The following is a 20,000-nucleotide window of genomic DNA, read 5'->3' as shown; positions in this document are numbered from 1 at the left end:
TTAGTACCTTGAGTACGAAATGAATAATGGTACACGTATTCTCTCATGAGTCATTGGGATCAGTACCCTCTCACATTAAAATAAAATATTGATATACCAATCCTCTTATTTGGCATCCCTTAAATTTTCGCTGGTTCATCTCAATCTTTCATATATTCACATTTGTAGTATTTTTAGCATATTTTACTTTGCCACAATTTTGTTTTTAACATCGATATCTCTACCTACCATCTTTGCAGCTTCAAAAGTTCTGTAGCGACACCATAATCTATAAACGCGATGTTGCTGCTCAGTGAATAAAATCAATTTCTCACTCACTCACTCACTCTCTTGTATTCAGTTTTGATAATGGGACTGTCGCTCAGCTCTCACCTGGCAACCTCACTTGCTTGTCCTCAGGCGTCACTTCCGCACATTTCTTAGCCTGGATATGAAGAACATTTTATCATTAACTTATAAAAACATGAGAATAATAGAAAATAAAGGAAGCTGCAAAGAGTAATCAGGACTATTTGTGGCAGTCTCTGTATAAGAAAAGATTTATCATTGATTTTTAGATCAAAACAATAAGATGAAAAATACATATCAACACATGCATCAGCACATACTTGATTTTGCCGTTGCTGTCTTGATCTTGCGTTAAATTTTATCACCAGAAAGACAAGAATGAGAACGATGAGAAGGAGGGCGATTAATGAAGTTCCCAGGACTAGCAATAAGGGCGACACCATCCCCATGATCTCGTTGGCCACCGCTTCCACTCCGGTCTCGCCAGGAGAAGCAAACAAGTCTTCCCCGCCACCTTTGCTGCTAATATCTCTGCTGCCTTCATTGTCCTCACCATTGCTGTCGCTACTGCTCAGAGGTGTCGCGCCAACGATGCCGCTGCTCCCGGTGTCCCCCATCCCCGCCGGCAGTCCTGAGCGAGACGGGTGTGACGTTGCCATAGTCGATGCCAAAATTCGAATAATCCGTAAGTTCATTCTGAATGAACAGCTGGCAGAAAAGGAACTCAGCTTGTTTCTTTCCACTCACCTCACCCTTCTAAAGCTGGTGTTTCTTCAGATTGCTACCATTCACTAAGCTGTTCTAATTCCTAATGTTCCGCTAATATAACAAATCACTCCAAGTTCTTGGTCTTTCTTAGATAGAATACAAATAAATTACATTCTGTTCAGCTATCAATCATGTAGAACTATATAAGTCCCTTCATATTAATACATGTCTGCAAGAAGGTATTCATCCGTTATTAGCAGCTACATCTACTTTCTTCCATAAACAGTATGAATAGAAATTTATGTCCATAAAGTTTCATTTCCCTCACCAATGACAGTCTGTGCGTTATCGGTGAGTGTGAAGGCTGTGAGCACGACGGGCGGACTCAATCCCTCGTCGCCGGTTGCTCGCACAACTAACACAAACTCCCGCCCAGCACGCAGACCGCTCACTCTATCGATTGATTTCGAAAAAAAAAAAAAACAGTCAATGAATAACAATTCATACACCACCTATAACAGTCATTAGAAATACACAAAGACACTAGGAAATGCAAAGACAGAAAATTATGGATGAGATAAACTGTGAAATTAGAACAAACATTGACATCCAGAGGAACCTCAGGATACTGGCTTCAACTAATTGCCTCATTGTTTCCGAGAGTATTTGGCATTTTGTATAATTTTACAGCAAAGCAAGTAATGAATTGATTAACTTCTCATTTAGAGAAAACGCAATCAATTAATGAATTTACTTGCTTTGTTTGTTCATTACTTTATCAGTTCTCTATATGAATTCATATCCACTACTTTAATTCAAGTACTTTTCCACAATTAATATAAGAGAATTCGACTGACGATCGATTGAATGATGATTCTTGAACACAGAGGCAATACAAATAGAAATGGTTAGAGAAACACACACACACACACACACACACACACACACACACACACACACACACACACACACACGGGTGGAGATTTTTGGGTGTGTCTCCTTTCACGTGTAGCCCCTGTTCACCTAGCAGTGAGTAGGTACGGGATGTAAATCGAGGAGTTGTGACCTTGTTGTCCCGGTGTGTGGTGTGTGCCTGGTCTCAGGCCTATCCGAAGATCGGAAATAATGAGCTCTGAGCTCGCTCCGTAGGGTAACGTCTGGCTGTCTCGTCAGAGAATGCAGCAGATCAAACAGTGAAACACACTTAGTGTAGTGGTTAGCGTGCTCGGCTTACAACCGAGAGGGCCCGGGTTGAAGTCCCGGGAAGCGACGAGGCAAATGGGCAAGCCTCTTAATGTGCAGCCCCTGTTCACCTAGCAGTAAATAGGTACGGAATGTAACTTTCCGGTGTGTGTGGTGTGAGATGTGGTCTCAGTCCTACCGAAGATCGGTCAGTATGAGCTCTGAGCTCTTTCCGTAGGGGAAAGACTGAGTGACCAGCAGACAACCGTGATCAATAACGCACACACAGGCACACACACACACACACACACACACACACACACACACACACACACACACACACACACACACACACACACACACACACACACAAACTTACATAAAGACAGGTAAGGTGGTGGTCAGGTTCCGCATTAGGGTGCCCAGAGCCAGGCGTGTTTGGCCTGCCGTCGGATGCCCGCCGCCACCCTTCTTTCCGCGGCTCCTGCCGCCATGTATTTCGTTGGTGTTCAGTCTTCTGCTCTTCTGCAGTGGAACATCACAAACAGTACCCGATGTTATGTTCATAATATTTACCATTATTTGTATATTCCCAGCGTCTCTCTCTCTCTCTCTCTCTCTCTCTCTCTCTCTCTCTCTCTCTCTCTCTCTCTCTCTCTCTCTCTCTCTCTCTCTCTCTCTCTCTCTCTCTCTCTCTCTCTCTCTCTCTCTCTCTCTCACACACACACACACACACACACACACACACACACACACACACACACCGCGTAGTGTAGTGGTTAGCACGCTCGACTCACAATCGAGAGGGCCGGGTTCGAGTCCCGGTAAGCGGCGAGGCAAATGGGCAAGCCTCTTAATGTGTGGGCCCTGTTCACCTAGCAGTAAATAGGTACGGGGTGTAACTCGAGGGTTGTGCCTCGCTGTCCTGGTGTGTGTTGTGTGTTGTGGTCTCAGTCCTACCCGAAGATCGGTCTATGAGCTCTGAGCTCGCTCCGTAATGAGGATGACTGGCTGGGTGACCAGCAGACGACCGAGGTGAATTACACACACACACACACACACACACACACACACCGTCGTGTACCAGATGTTTTATTGTTAAATATATCATTTGTAGTACGCAATTTTCTGATTTTTTTTCCATCTTTTATTTGTCTTTTATTCAAGTGTATTTATTATCATATTAAAGATGTCGCTATCTACCGTCCTCGCGTTATACCATTCACCAAACATTAAAGTTAACTTAAAATTTTTATAAGAAATCAAAAACATAAACATAAATCATGATGCAAATTGGACTTACCTGTGTGTACACCAGAAGGGAATAGTGAGTGTTGCTGCCCCGCGGCGGCCCCGCCTCGCACATCACCCGGAACCCAGACGCCGTGTGGCTGTTGACGCTGCAATTCCTCACCGGGCCCGGCCGACCTGTCACGCAGGACATTCTGGGTTATATTTCTTGTAGTATATTACCAAGGAAGCTTTTATTCTTGATTTATAGAGAGAAACATCATTCCTCTCGCATATATATATATATATATATATATATATATATATATATATATATATATATATATATATATATATATATATATATATATATATATATATATATATATATATATATATATATATATATATATATATATATATATATATATATATATATATATATATATATATATATATATATATATATATATATATATATATATATATATATATATATACACACACACACACACACACACACACACACACACACACACACACACACACACACACACACACATATATTAATGAAGAGTTAAAAAGTTAACATAAAGGCAAGTAAGTATATAAAGAGATAAGTCTGAACAGTTAATCTAGATAACAAGCAAGTTTAAAAAAAATACTAAATATGATTACAGGAATTTGTTAACGTGTTGTTAGACAAATATGTGATACTGAAATAAGGTTTGGGCGGTGATACGTTTCACTACAGTGTTCGTTGTACTGTCCATTTTGAAAACAAATATTTAGTCATAAAAAATGAAAAATTTAAGGAACAAAAATAAGAATATGGAGAAATCTTCATCAGAGTGCAAGGTGCGAGGGAGCGTTTATGACACTGTAAATAACTGGCTGGGGCTCGCGACAGCTTTATGGCCTCCAGCACTGGGAGAACCCTGTCCAGGCGGCATGCTGTGAAGAGCGGCGATGCACTATAGCTCAGGATACACTGTATCTCCCTCCTTCAAACTCTGTATTCAAATCCTGCCATGGAACAAATTTCAGACTGTTCCCTCTAAAAATTTTGATTCTTTCAAATACACATTTTTTCTACGGTACATATACTAAAATCAAACATCATCTGATTTGTGGGCATCTTGTAAACTAACCGTGAGTGTAGACGGTTAGTTTGCATGGCGTAATTTGGCTGCCGGCGTCATTCTGAGCCCAACACAACACTTCCACACTTTTCTGCTTCACTCCCCTCAAGGTGTAGTGGCCCGTCAGCCCCTCCTCGCGCCCCACGCTGTGCAGCCATATTGGCGAGCTGTCTGATAAGCCAAAGAGAAAGAAAGTATGATGGTGGTGACAACAATAGGAGCAAACTACAATGTATAGATGAACCTCGGCGAGAACTTACCAGAGTCGTTCTTAAGGGCCCAGGTAAAGGTGAGGCCAGTGGGGTAAGCTTCCACTTGGCAAGATACAGTTACAGGCTCGCCCGGTGCCACCACATAGTGCCGACGTTTCTGTACAGCACATACCGGACTGACTAAGGGCCAGAAGAAAATTTTTTGTAACAGTATGTGTTGTGAAGACAGTTTGGATAAGTTACTTAATATTAACTAATGACAAGAACCCATGGACATGCTACATAGTAAAAATAATATCCTTTGAAAGTTTTCCATACATGTTGTAGAGTTAATTTGTTACAATAGATATTAGTGTGCCTGTTTTGTGATTAACACAGTGTATTCATTCGTTTGTTTAAACATTACAATGTTACTTGTATAAAGATGAAGGAAACGGCTGAATGATATTACTGCTTAAGATTTAAAGATGACAATTCCTTTTAATCTAGAGATATTCAAGGATATTCAATGCTACATATTATAGATAGTGGTTAAGAAAATGAGGAGAGAATATGATTATGAAACAGACATAAAAATATGCAAGGCAAGTGAACGGAGAATGTGTATGGTGAGACATAATGGTAAGGCAAATCTTACCAAAAGTCTCTGAAAGCATTGTTCAACAGACGTATAATCTCCATAAATGTTGAAGAGAGAGAGAGAGAGAGAGAGAGAGAGAGAGAGAGAGAGAGAGAAAGAGAGTCATGGCGCCGGTATTTATTTAGCTTATCAAAGCCCGTTATCACAGAGGCAGGCGTTGTGTTCATATTCATGGCAGTGAATTTCATCATAGTGTGCGGTTTAGCTTGCTGCTGTCCTGGTTAGCGAGAATCATGGAAGTAAGAGAAGCAGAAATCGATCTTGAATCCCTGCAGTGAACGGGATGGCTCTACCTTCCTTAAGATTAGAAATTATTTTTTGCTTCAGTACTAAGAATCTATTGATATGCTAACGCCAACGGCAAGGTTTTTACTGAAATTCCTTAAAGAAAATGACCAAAGATCTAAAAAAAAAGAACAAGATAGTCTGTGGATTGTATTTTACGGAATTCATACTTACGGTCTATTTTCCATATGAGCCGGCTGAAGTTTAACAGTCTACCTTTTTAAGAATAGATTACAAAAAAGAGGAAATTAGTATTATAGATCAATCGTTTGGAAGAATTAAGCAGTCACTCTACATAGGAACTAACTGAATGTAAGCAGATCTCGAGAGAAAGTTTTTTTAATCATATTATTATAATGGAGAAAGTCTCGTCGCCTGAGAAATCATGTTTTTATCCAACAAATTATCTTCTTTTTTACTTCTCGTTTTTTTTTCTTTTCCTCAAAGCCAGGTTAAGTTTGATCTCCAGCTTGAGCTTCAATTCAAGCTATAAAAACAAAAACTCTAATTCAGCGTGCTATGGAAGCACAAGGAGGACTCAATTTGGTATGTAAAGGTTATGAACATAACCTATATTCATATATTTCATTGATGAGTAGCATTACATACGCAATGGAGTAGGAGTGCGTTCGTAAAAAGTTCTTCAGAGTCGCAACGGATTCGAGTTGGTATCAGAATGAAGTCGCAAAACATTTGCAGCAAAATTCAAAGTGTGTTTGTACACCCTGTTTCGTAGATCGCTCGCAAATCAAGGGCAAAAAAAAAATTACAAGAAAAAAGGTACACTTGGGTGCTGGTTCTCTAGAAGAAAAGCGTTAGCCAAAATTAGGGAGCAAATGTCTCTCTTAAAAGAAGAAAAGTCGTAGGAAGGCGGAAATACAGAAGCATGCAGGGAGTTTCAGAGTTTACCAGTGAAAGATATGAATGATTGAGAGTACTGGTTAACTCTTGCACTAGGGAGTTGGACAGAATAGGGATGAGAGGAAGAAGAATGCCTTGTGCAGCGAGGGGAAGCATGCAGTTAGCAAGATCAGTAGAACAGTTAGTATGAAAATAGCGATAAAAGATAGAAAGAGATGCAATATTTCGGCCGTGAAAAGAGCCTGAAGACAGTCAGCCAGAGGAGGGGAGTTGATGAGACAAAAACTTTTTGATTCCACCTTATCTAATAAAACTGTGGGAGAGGAGTGTGAGGTTTAGTTTGAGAAAAAGAATGAGGAATGTACGCCACCATGCCAGACACTATCACCTCTGTTATGCGTTCAGCACAAAGGGATGGGTCTCTGACACGGAAACAGTAATCATTCCAGGGAAAATCAGCATAATACCTCCTCAGGTCCCCCCAACTGGCAGAGGCAAAACGCCAGAGGTACCTCCGCTTTGGGGGATCCTGAGGAGGATTGGAGAAATAGGACAAGATACAGAAATGAGATTGTGATTGGAGGAGCCCAACGGAGATGAAATGGTAACAGCATAAACAGAAGGATTAGAGGTAAGGAAAAGATCAATAATGTTGGGCGTGTCTCCAAGGCGATCAGGAATTCGAGTAGTGTGTTGCACCAATTGCTCTAGGTCATGGAGGATAGCAAAGCTGAAGTATAAGTTCACCAGGATGGTCAGTGAAGGGAGAGGAAAGCCAAAGCTGGTGGTGAACATTGAAATCTCCAAGGATGGAGATCTCCGCGAAAGGGTAGAGGGACAGAATGTGCTCCACTTTGGAAGTTAAATAGTCAAAGAATTTACTATAGTCAGAGGAGTTAGGGAGAGACAGACAGCACATATGAATTTAGCTAGAGAGTGATTGTTGAGTCGAAGCCAGATGGTGGAAAACTCGGAAGATTCAAGAGCGTGGGCACGAGAGCAATTTAAGTCGTTGTGCACATAGACGCAACATCCAGCTTTGGAACGAAAATGAGAATAGAGAAAGTAGGAAGGAACAGAGTAGCCTCAGACAGCTTTGTTTCGGTGAGCAAAAGAAGATGAGATTTATTAGAGGAGAGGTGGTGCTCCACATATTGAAAATTAGATCTAAAACCATGAATGTTGCAGAAGTTAATGTAGAAAAAGTTGAGGAGTTCTCAAAACATTTGGGATTTTTATCAGGAGAGGAGTCCGATCAGGGGAGTTTTCTGATCCCTCCCAGAAGAGGACTCCGAGGCTGGGTTTGGAACCGTCAATTTTAATTTTGAAATTTAAGTGAAGGGTGTAAGTGTGGCAAGTGCATGTACTTTTGTGAAAAGAAGGAGAGTTGTCTTTAGAGGGCAGGCTGTGACCACCCCTTGAGTTGTGAGACACAAAGGGAAACGTTCAGCGAGATCACAGGTAGCTTTAATGGAAGGTTCACAGCACCCACTGAACTAGTGTTATTAGATCTCGTTGGGAGTCTAATAGCACTCCTAGGATAATGTCATTTATATACATTAAGAATATGATGGGACCTAAAATTGATCCCTGTGTCACCCCACAACTGACATGCATAACCTTATAAGAGTAATTACTGAAAGTCGTAATTGGTGTCTATTGATTAGATAATTTTCCAACCAATCATGAGCCTTGCCCTAAATTCCATAGTTGGATAGCTTCTGTAGTAATATATTGTGAGGAATGGCATCAAAAGCTTTACTTAGACCAGAAAACATTGTTACCTGGAAGGACTTGTTATCTATTGCACCATACCACGTTTTGTATTGCAAGCTGAGTAAGTGAGTCTGAAACCAAACTGACAATTTGTAATTAATGAAAATTCTGTTAAATAATTCATAAGTCTTGTCCTCATAATTTTTCAAATACTTTACTCATGCTTGGAAGAACTGAGACTGGTCTGTAGTTCGTATGAATAGATTTATCTTCTTTTCTGTGCATAGGTATAACTTTAGCTATTTGTAGCTTTTAGGAAGGCATCCCTCTATAAAGGATATATCTGTTTTATATTCCAGAAATGGGGTAATTGCTCCAGACCAGTTATTTTATAATCTCAGTATCAATTTCGTCATAAACAGGTGATGATATTTTCAGAATCTGAATCACGCCCTTGATCTCTTCGGTAGTTGTGGGTCGTAGAAAACGCTACAAATTCAGGCAAATAGTCGTTATAAGATACATTAAATAGCTCTGAGTTCTCTGATAGATTATAAGCAATGCTGGAAAAGTATTTAAAAGTTTCGGCAATAATCTGGCTATCAAAATGATTGGGTATTCTCAAAAATCATGGATGACGGTAAATTAGAACTTCTTCCTCATTAAGTTATTAATGATGTAACATATCTGTTACATGGTGTTACCTCAATGTGAAAAGAGGGCAGATAAATCGAGTGTGTTAATAAAAGAAAGCACGAGGTAAAACATTGAAGAAATATTTGGCGATGTACATTATGATGTGCAGCTTTGATACGTATCATAAGTCTATAATAATCAATTAAAAAAATAGTAAAAATTACAAGGGAAGAAGTATTAGTTACGAAAGATTGAAGCTTCAATTTACACTCATTAGACATACGTTAGTTAAGAGGGCACCCAATAAAAACCTTGAAGGAGGTGTAGGAATATAACATGAGAAAGGTATAGGGGTGAAATGTGAAAATTTCTAAGGATTAATAATAAGGATGAGACAAGAAATAATGTGTACTTTATCAACGTTACTTCGTAAAAGAAACACAGGAACACAGATAAAGGAATGGATGCAGCAATCAAACTGAGAATACCAAGTTATCAAGGAGTTTTAAATGATACGACAAATGTGCAGATAACGATAATACCATGTGTAGGCCTGACGGTTCCTGTAGCTTCCCTCACTTTCTTTCTTTGTGTGTGTGTGTGTGTGTGTGTGTGTGTGTGTGTGTGTGTGTGTGTGTGTGTGTGTGTGTGTGTGTGTGTGTGTGTGTTCTCCAGATGAAAAAAAAATATGAATGATTTACTTTCAAATAAATAAATGAATGACTTCAACCTCCTGTACTCTCCTTTTCAACTCACTATGATTTTAATCTCGTTTTAGACTTCAGCCTTCGTCCACATCAAGCATCTTTCTAGTCATTCCAACTTTCATCTTCCTAACTTAAAACTCCTTGCAACTTATTTTTAATCCCATCTACTTTGTTTCTTCCTTTTTAACCACAGTTTTATAATTTCGTAACTACATGTTCCTTACACGCAACTCTAAACTTCCCCATTTACATCAGCTTCGTTCCTTTTGATTCCAACCTCTTTCCTCTTTCCTCCAATCCCCCTTTCCACTTCCTTCAACCTCCTCACAATTACTATTGGCAAACTCCTACCGTTTTTCCTCTTATCGTGGAAAACTTACCGCTTTAGCTGCAATGAAGAATATGTTGTGCCTTGATATTATAAAGTATAGTATCTTGAGTGTGTTTGTGTGTGTGTGTGTGTGTGTGTGTGTGTGTGTGTGTGTGTGTGTGTGTGTGTGTGTGTGTGTGTGTGTGTGTGTGTGTGTGTGTGTGTGTGTGTGTGTGTGTGTGTGTGTGTGTGTGTGTGTGTGTGTGTGTGAGTGTATGTGTAATTTAGGCATCAAAACAGATCTTAGCCGCTTGTTTATCATTCATCTAAAAAAGAACAGTTAAACTTTTTGGAAAAAACAGAGTATCAGGAGGCAGAATTAATGTTTTCCCTTATCCACTGCTCCTTCACGCATGGGCCCGCAAGATATCATTCTCCATCGCCAACTGACCAGGTGATCAGTTTTGTAATTATAATATTCATAGTTGATACTGGACAAACATTAGTTAAGATTTCGCAATTACTATTATCTCATTACCAGACGGAATATTCTAGAGGCAAGGAGAGGCTGCGGGATTCAGTTGTGTCTCTCGTCTTTAAGCTCGGAGTCGTTGGTGGGCTTAAAAGCTTCCGTCCGGACCCAAAATAACCATATCAGCGGAGACGCGGCAGCGGGAGTGAATATTCTCCTGGTTGCAACCTTCTCGTGTAGGAAATAGCTTCACTTTGTCTGTATTCCAAAGAGATTATTCAACTCAAAGGAAGAAGAATGAGCGCCATCTGCCAAGACCTCTTTCTGGCCACGTTACAAACTAGACTTGTATAACCAGCGCTATCCCAAACGACAGAGCAAAATCGTATATCTAACACACACACACACACATACACACACACACACACACACACACACACACACACACACACACACACACACACACACACACACACACACACACACACACACACACACTGATTGCAGACTTTAACTATATGGAAGGGCCTGAACGTGAGGCCCCCCACAAGAGGCAGGAAGCAAGCTGCAGGTGGCGAGCGGCAGTGAGGTGTGGTGGTCCAGGTCAACCTGAACAGCAAAACACCAGGCAATGCATGGTCAGCCAAATCTCTCTCTCTCTCTCTCTCTCTCTCTCTCTCTCTCTCTCTCTCTCTCTCTCTCTCTCTCTCGTGTGTGTGTGTGTGTGTGTGTGTGTGTGTGTGTGTGTGTGTGTGTGTGTGTGTGTGCGCGCGTTACTGGCCCTCTCCGCATCGCCACGTTAAAGTCATGTGCTTTACAATTTATTTTCAGCTCCAGTCAGCGAGAGGTCAACTATCACCTCGTGTTGCTTTCATCGATTTATTTTTCACGTTGTGTGTGTTCACTTTTAACAAGAGAAGATTATTTAAATTGGGCATATATTGAATTTGATCATACGGAATCGTGCTAGAGCGAAAGGGAACAGAAGGGTTACGCTTCAATAAGTGACATGCGGTTGATCACACCTAAAGGGAAGATCCTCATGCAATGGGCGAAGGTGTCGTCTAAACTGCAATAAAAATTATTATTTTGTGGGCAGTTCTCTCTGTGGTTTAGTCCAAAGCAATGTTAAGAAAATATTATGTCATTCACTTTTCAAAAACATATATATCCCAGACTTTTTAAATGTCTGGCTTTCAAAGTCTCTTTAATCTATGAACGAAGATGCATAAAATAAATTGTAAGCAACACTTGAGGTAACAAAGTTTTGCAGCAGGATTCACATATGTGCATATTGCACTGTAATACTACCTAATAAAGTACATGTGAATGGTATATGCTTATAACACCCATTTTTACTAAATCTGTACGGCGTTTCTACTCGAGACAGACCATCTGAGGAAGATTCCTGAATGCAACCTGCAGCTGTTGAGTGTTAAGTTGGTTGTTTTGAAACAGCCACGGAAGAATATTTCACGCGCGCTTCCATTACGTCTCATGTTCTTTTTGACAGATCCGTATACAACATTATAAGCATCCAACAGAAAAGAAATTGGTGCCAAGATCATTTCCACATAAGGGCAGGAAGATAAAACAACTCTGGCACACAGTTGTGAGCCATACAATACAATATATACGCAGCAAAACAACGACGAAACACACTGCAAGCGGGAGTCATCCTGAAAACAAGGATTGGCTAATGTGCAAAACTGGAAAACACTAAACAACCAGACTCATAACAACACTGCCTAGATGAAGACAAACACTGTCAGATATTGCACCACAAAATTATATTAGTTGCATTAACAGACAAAACATAAAAAGAGCAACTTGTGGCAAACACCAACTTTCACAACAGCGCCACACACACCCAACCATGGTGCACCAACCCATACACACACACACACACACACACACACACACACACACACACACACACACACATACACACACACACACACACATGGTACTCACACTCCACGTTCAGGTTGAGTGCGTTGCTCTGGCCGTCACCCTCCGGATTGCTGCCGACGCAGGTGTACAGTCCTCTCATGGCCGCCGTCACGTTGAGTAACCGCAGGGTGGCGTTGTTCACCTCCACTCCCCACGTCCACCCCCGCAACGCGCGCCCCTGTCTGGGAGACACCAGCCCCGGTGAGAGGCACACACCGCACCGCAACACACACACACACACACACACACACACACACACACACACACACACACACACACACACACACACACACACACACACACACACACACACACACACACACACACACACACACACACACACACACACACACACACACACACACACACACACACACGCACACACACACACACACACACACACACACACACACACACACACACACACAAAAAAAAAAAAAAATACACTGCATGTATGTGTGTTTGCTGCCTTTTGCATCCATTATCATATTCATAGTTCCAGTCAGGTCATCTCGGGAGGACTCCAAGTTCCCTTATGATCTATTTTTTTCTATGTAACTATGTAAACGGTCGAACGTCACAGCAAAAAGTGAAGTAGCTGCCACCAAACTTTGTGATGCCTGAACAAATAAAGATGGGTCGAGACGTTTCACACACACACACACACACACACACACACACACACACACACACACACACACACACACACACAGAGTTTCTCTTTCCTCGTTTTCGTCCCAAAGTTGGATGTTGCCTCAAAGTGTGTAACGACCTGACTTGCTCTCGTGCCCACGCTCTTGAATCTTACGAGTTTTCCGCCATCTGGCTTCGACTCAAATGTTACTCCCTAACTAAGTTTATCTGTGATGTCTATCTCTTCCGTAACTCCTCTAACTATAACAAATTCTTTGTCATTTAACTTCTAAAATGGAGCACAATCTGTTTATCCATCCTTTCGCGGGGATCTCCATCCTTCGAGATTTCAATGTTCACCACCAGCTTTGGCTTTCTTCTTCCCTCACCGACCATCCTGGTAAACTAGCCTTTAACTTTGCTATTCTCCATGACCTAGAGGAACTGGAGAAACAGCCTACTCGTATTCCTGAGCATCTTGCAGATACGCCCTACATTCTTGATTTTTCCTTACCTCTAATTTTTCTGCATATGCTGTTACCCTATCTTCTCCGTTGGGCTCCTTCAGTCACAATTTCATATCTGTATCTTGTCCTATTTATCCAGTCCCTCCTTAGGATTCCCTAAGGTGGAGGTCCCTCTGGCGTTTCTGCCTTTGCCAGTTGGGGGAACCTCAGGAGGTATTACGTTGATCTTCCCTGGAATGATTACTGTTTCCATGTCAGAGACCCATCTATGTGTGCTGAATGCATAACAAGGTGATAGTGTCTGGCATGGAGGCGTACATTCCTCATTCTTTTTCTCAACCTAAACCTTCTAAACTTTGGTTTAACACACCCTGTTTTCGTGCTATGCTTGATAGAGAGGTTGCCCACAAAAGGTACCTAAGCCTATCTTCCCCTGAATCTCATGCACTTTATATTTCTAGCCGGAATCATACCAAGTCTGCTTTTTCAACTTGTCATAAAATCTTTCATAAATATAAAATGTCAAGAACTTTCAAAATCCATCTCCCATTGTGACCCTTCACAGCTGGCCAAAAACATCTCAAATAACTTTACTTCTTCACCTTTTCCTACTTTATTTCATCCTGATAGCACCACTGCCATCTCATCTTTATCTAAAGCAGAACTCATCTATTAAATCTATGCTATTAAGTCCACTTTGAGTGATTCTGGGCTTGTCCTTCCTTCTTCTCCTCCCTCTGACTATTTCATGCCTTCAATTAAAGTTTTTCGTAGTGATGTTTTCAATCCCTCGCTGCCCTAAACCCTCGGAAGTCTTATGGATCTGATGGGGTCCCTCCTATCGTTCTTAAAGACTGTGCTTCCGTGCTTGCACCTTGCCTGGCCAAACTTTTTCAACAACGCCTATCGACATCTACCTTTCCTTCTTGGTGGAAGTTTGCTTACATTCAACCTGTATCTAAAAATCTAAAAATCATAAGCTTTTGATAGAGTCTAGGACAAAGCTTTGATCTCAAAACTACTCTCCTACAGCGTCTATCTTTCTCTCAGCAACTTTATCTCAAGATTCCTCTCCGACCGTTCTATTGCTTCTGTGGTAGACGGCCACTGTTGTTTTCGAAATCTATTAAAAGTGGTGTTCCTCAGGGTTCCGTCCTGTCACCCACTCTCTTTCTATTATTCATTAATGATTTTTTTAACCTAACTTCCTGTTCTATTCACTCTTACGCTGATGATACCACCCTGCATCTTTCTATGTATTTTCAGAGACGCCCAGCCCTTCAGGCAGTCAAAAGATCACTCAGAAACCCCACAGAACGCCTGACTCCAGTTCTGTTTAAGATTTCTAATTGGGGCAGAGAAAACTTAGTAGTGTTCAGTACCTCAAAAACTCAATTCCTCCATCTATCAATTCTACACAACCTTCCAGACAACTATCCCCTTTTCTTCAATGACACTCAACTGTCCATCTCTTCTACATTAATTATGCTCAGCCTGTCCTTTACTTATAATCTAAACTGAAAACTTCACATCTCATCTCTTACTAAAACATCTTCTATGAAGTTAGGCGTTCTGAGGCGTCTCCGCCAATTTTCTCACCTTCCCCAACTGCTATAACTTCATGTTTGGAGTACTCTTCTCATGTATGAGGGGTTCCACTCACACAAATCTATTAGATAGGATGGAATCAAAAGTTTTTCATATCATCAACTCCCCTCCTTTGACTAATCGTCTTCAGCCTCTTTTTCACCAACGGAATGTAGCATCTCTTGCTATCTTCTACCACCATTTTCATGCTAACTGCTTTTCTGATCTTGCTAACTGTATGCCTACCCTCCTACTGCGGCCTCGCTCCACAAGGCTTTCTTCTTCCTCTCACCCCTAGTCTGTCCAACTCTCTAATACAAGAGTTAACCAGTACTCTGAATTATTCTTATCTTTCTCACTGTAAACTCTGGAACTCCATGCCTGTGTCTGTATTTCCAACTTTTATGACTTCACATAATCTAAGAGGAGGGTTCGTGATATCTATCCCGGTCTTTTGACTAACTCTTTCGGACCTGTAAATTTTTTGTTGCCCTTGGTCAGCTGTGTCTCCCCTCTTCCATAAAACACACACACACACACACACACACACACACACACACACACACACACACACACACACACACACACACACACACACACACACACACTGGTTAGTTACACATACTTAGTATAATCACATAATTCGTTCAACTCATCCTCTTCCTTTTCTCTGCACTTCTTTGATATTTGTTCATGTATCCAAAATCATGGTGTCGTACACCATCGCCAGGGTGTCTATTATACTGATGTCTCGACACATCATGTATTTACCAGATTTAGATAGAACTACTAATTTACAATGACTGGGAAACACACACAAGGAAATACTATTAATCATTTTGAAGAGTAAGTCTCATTGATACACAAAATATAGTCAACAAAATTGGACATATCCTGCATATGATTTTTTTTTTCTTTGCCACATTAAGTTTTGTCATAGAAGAAAGACTGTCCAGAGCCGGTACATATGGCAAGTATTCTGCCATATTCAAAGATCTATTCATTAAAACTAGTTTGCTCATTATGTAAATTCGGTAATGGTTCCCAGTGTTATCTAAACTGGTTTTCTGAAGGTATTTCTGCTTTATTGTCTTGTAAATCGTGTTGCGCAATCATTTTCGCTTAGTAGTTTTTGTCACATAAGTTGGGACTCATGGCAAGAGTGATCCACGTGCTGAGCGGTGTTTTTCCGCTCACAGACCATCCATCACAATGCTACATTCCGCGCCAGTGGTGCCTGTACACCACCACTCTCGTTCACTTTTGGCAAGATAATGTTTATTTCACTAGTCATATATTACAGAACCTCGTGACATATGCTCTTACGTAACTTGAATAATCAATGTGGGAGGCAGTTATGAATCACCTAGGGCTGCTGATATTAAAAGAAGTTCCCTAGAGCCTAGACGACACAGACCACGCTACACAGATTTAGCGTGAAACAAAGCGATGCGCGATCGGATTCACCAATGTTTTGATAAGTTCTTCAATTATGTCTAAAGAACTATCTTTTGCTGTCAACAATAAGTCAGAGAAACCCAGTGATCACTTGGTTTAAATGTCAGACCACCACCCATAATCCTTAAGTCTCGTCTCAAGTCGTTAATGACAAGTATCACTATGTTGTATTGCATATATTTATAAATGATTCTATCATAATATTTCATCCCTTAATATTCGTACTGGTTACCACCTTCAAATATAGGTCTGGATTTACTGACTTTGACATTTAACTCCTCCAGCACCACTACTTTCTCTGTTTCGTTAATTTGTGTGGCCTGGCAACTGGCCTCAGAACTGTGAGGTCTGGTAGTATGATTAATCGTCTGTTGGGAGGCTACTAAAAGCTCCTCGTTTTAGTTTAGCTCACCAGGACAACTGCAACCAAATCTGATTTTCAGCATCTGTGTCTATACAGTAAAAGTCCCAAACTTTGGAAGGCACCGGAACACAAGAGTTCCGAAATATTCAATTTTCCGAAGTTTTAGCGATGTAGTAATCTCAACAGTCCTATCTCAAAAGCTTGGTCTATACGGCTGAGATGTGAATAAGAGATGTGCAAGTGAATAATCAACCTGTTGGCGTCATATGGGAGTGCGAATGAGTATGAGTTAGAAGAAACAAGGAAAAAATATACCTATGTTTTGGTGACGGAAGGGGGGGATGAAGACGAAAGCAACAATATTTTTCTTGCTTTTTCTTCACTATCGGCATATTTCTACATGCACAGGGATTCCGGATAGCTGTATTAGTGTATAATCTATGTATGAACGCGGAAAGGGTGCATAAATAAGCGTATGAGGGAAGAGATGAGCAAAAATTATGAAGCTGAAAAGTATGTTTGTGGAAGAGGTAGAGCAATCAGGAGGCAGATATGAGAAAACTATTTTAGACTATCATATCTCACTACCATCGTGGTGATACGTGCATGAGAGATGTACCATGGGTGTAGCATGGAAATACGAGAAAGCGTAGGATTATGATGTGTACAATAACAAACTCAAACCGATGCCACTGAACAAACATCCGCGCGGTGTTCCTTTACAGTGTTGCCATACCCTTGCTTATTTTTTAATAACTTTTTTTCTTTGTAAATTCATCATTAATTGACCAGCCAGGAAAATTCCGAAGTTTCAGACTTTCCGAAGTTTTGGATTCCGAACTTTCGGATCTTTACTGTACAAGAAGCATATTCCGTTAATCAGCTGGCAACGACCATCACCACAACAGTTCTATGTGGGCCGACTCTCAATACCTTGCTATCCACGCTAAATCCAGATACATTCAAATGAAAATATCATGATTAGAAAAAAATGTGTTAGGTTCCTTCAATTTATCTTTCAATCCACTGATATTACAGGAAATCAGAGAAAGCTTGTGACATTAGGAAAACTGAGAGGAATACCAATCAATAATGACATCATCTTGAAACAGACCGCGATATTTCCATTCGTATGTAAAGTTTAGTCTCACATTTTTTCTTCACGTTCTTTCGTCCAAAAAACGGGCATATTCCCTTCTTACAGCTGGCTGCAGGACCTTTTTGGCGTACACAGTTGACAGCAACTCCCGAGCATTTTACAAATATTTTTGGCAGGAACAGTAAGGCATCCCTCATTCAACTGGTTTTTCACGGTGAAGAGAGGTTATCTTTTCCGACGATCGTTTTTGGCTTATCTTAGTCACTTCAACACCCAATCCTCTGTATATGTAGGGTCAGGAAAATTCATTGTTTTTAGTACCTTGATGACCTCTCCATCAGTTTTCCCGATTTCGTCTGAGTCTACTAATAGTCCAGTCACTACCAAGTTACATCGTCACTCCTTATTGTCAAGAGTCTCCAGAAACGACAGTAGGTTATGTATGATATCGTAAGCTTTATCCAGACTCTGACATACGTTCAACTTTTTGAGTTAATCTCTTAATTTCAGCCAGCTCTTTTCGAAGAGAACGGAGTTCCCTAATAGCACATTAGATAACTCTACATCTCTCTTTTCTAAATATTGCTGTCGGGGCACGTTTCAATTGTAGATTTGTCATTCTACTGATTTCAGTTGAAGTAGTTCACTAAAAAAATGCAGCATTAAAGTTAAAGTGTATAGGCTAGTGGTAATATGTGTACGACATTCAGTTAAGGGTATACGGCTGGGTGCTATCGAAGAATTGCCCTGGTTTAAATATAATGGCCAATACGCACGCGCAAGAAATGGGTTGAGCGTCGAGGAGGGAAGGTGCGACAAGAGCACAATAATTTAGCTTTAAGTTTTAGACTAAGTCCCAAAAAACACTCAAGCTTTTATTTCACATAAATTGAGCCTGTAATATCTATATACCTCTTAATCTCATATTTGTTACCCAGGATCATCTATAGTCCATACGGTTTGCAGAAAAATGTAGGAGGACGTGTACTTGTTGACACCAATCCCACGCTCTCTACATCACACACACACACACACACACACACACACACCAGTGACAGACACACATCGCACTGCCGCACACACAATGAACATTTGAAGAAAAGCCTTTGAATCGTGTGAACAAAACAAAACAATAAAGAAACTAAAAAGTAGATAAGTAAAAAATATAATTCAACAAATTATCACCATGAATTATCAGAACACTCTTCTTAAGACAAGAACTAGGATTTGTACATCAGATTAAGCAGGAGGAAGCAGTAGACACATGATTACTCCCAGTGAGATATCAAACGTAGTACTTTCGTATTCTGTCAGTGTCACCTTTGATGAATAAAAACAACCAGACTCACGTTATGGAACCAGGTGATGTTGTACACGGAGGGATTGGCCTGCAAGTGACAGGTGAAGGTGACGGTGCTGCCCTCTCGCACGGTAGCCGCCTCGGACCCGCCACCATGCACACTCACGGTGGCGACAGGCACAACTGTTGACACACTCGCAGGCGCGCGCGCACGCACACACACACACACACACACACACACACACACACACACACACACACACACACACACACACACACACACACACACACACACACACACACACACACACACAATTTTAGGACTCTGGTTATAAACGTAACTTGTTTTCCTTCAGATTAGCTACAGAGTATGAAGTGTTTGCACAATAAAGAATTCTAATGCAGATGTTAAAGCAAAGGGTTTGTTAATAAAGGTGAACAGCAATACTCACAGTGGACGGCGAGGATGAGCTGGTCCTGGAGGACGCTGCCAGCCAGGTTGGGGCTGTATGCCTTGCACACCAGCGGCACCTTGTGGTCGCCAGGCTGTGGCGTCAACCTCACCGTGCTCACGCTCACGTTCCCGCCCACTGAAGTCTGTATAAAAAGAATATCTTATTTTCAGTATGGGCATCACAGCAGTGTTCATATGACATAAATATTATAGATATATCAAATAACTGCATTTCCATCCTGAAAGCATCAGTTTCTTTTTTTTTCACAATCTACAGTATATATGCATTTGTAATG

At 40.9% G+C, this 20,000-nt stretch overlaps 1 protein-coding gene across 2 annotated transcripts in view; it reads right to left on the bottom strand.

The window, feature by feature from the left end:
• The window catches only part of LOC123504520, a 27,642-nt gene that overhangs the window by 6,639 nt on the left and 1,003 nt on the right, over positions 1-20,000 (bottom strand). For both annotated transcript variants that reach the window (XR_006674853.1, XM_045255104.1), the window contains exons 3-12: positions 19,703-19,847; positions 19,300-19,433; positions 12,364-12,520; positions 4,811-4,942; positions 4,560-4,721; positions 3,482-3,606; positions 2,558-2,703; positions 1,325-1,449; positions 609-919; positions 373-424 (exon numbers count right to left, since the gene is read on the bottom strand). Coding sequence is in view for 1 of the 2 variants with exons in the window: in XM_045255104.1 (XP_045111039.1) it covers positions 373-424; positions 609-919; positions 1,325-1,449; positions 2,558-2,703; positions 3,482-3,606; positions 4,560-4,721; positions 4,811-4,942; positions 12,364-12,520; positions 19,300-19,433; positions 19,703-19,847 (1,489 nt within the window). In the remaining variant the exon portion in view is untranslated. The remainder of the gene's footprint in view (positions 1-372; positions 425-608; positions 920-1,324; positions 1,450-2,557; positions 2,704-3,481; positions 3,607-4,559; positions 4,722-4,810; positions 4,943-12,363; positions 12,521-19,299; positions 19,434-19,702; positions 19,848-20,000) is intronic.

Source organism: Portunus trituberculatus, chromosome 16 (genome assembly GCF_017591435.1).
Source record: "Portunus trituberculatus isolate SZX2019 chromosome 16, ASM1759143v1, whole genome shotgun sequence".
Taxonomy (NCBI): Eukaryota; Metazoa; Arthropoda; class Malacostraca; order Decapoda; family Portunidae; genus Portunus; species Portunus trituberculatus.
The sequence above is the reverse complement of the archived record's forward strand: the minus strand, read 5'-3'. Positions and strand labels throughout refer to the sequence as shown.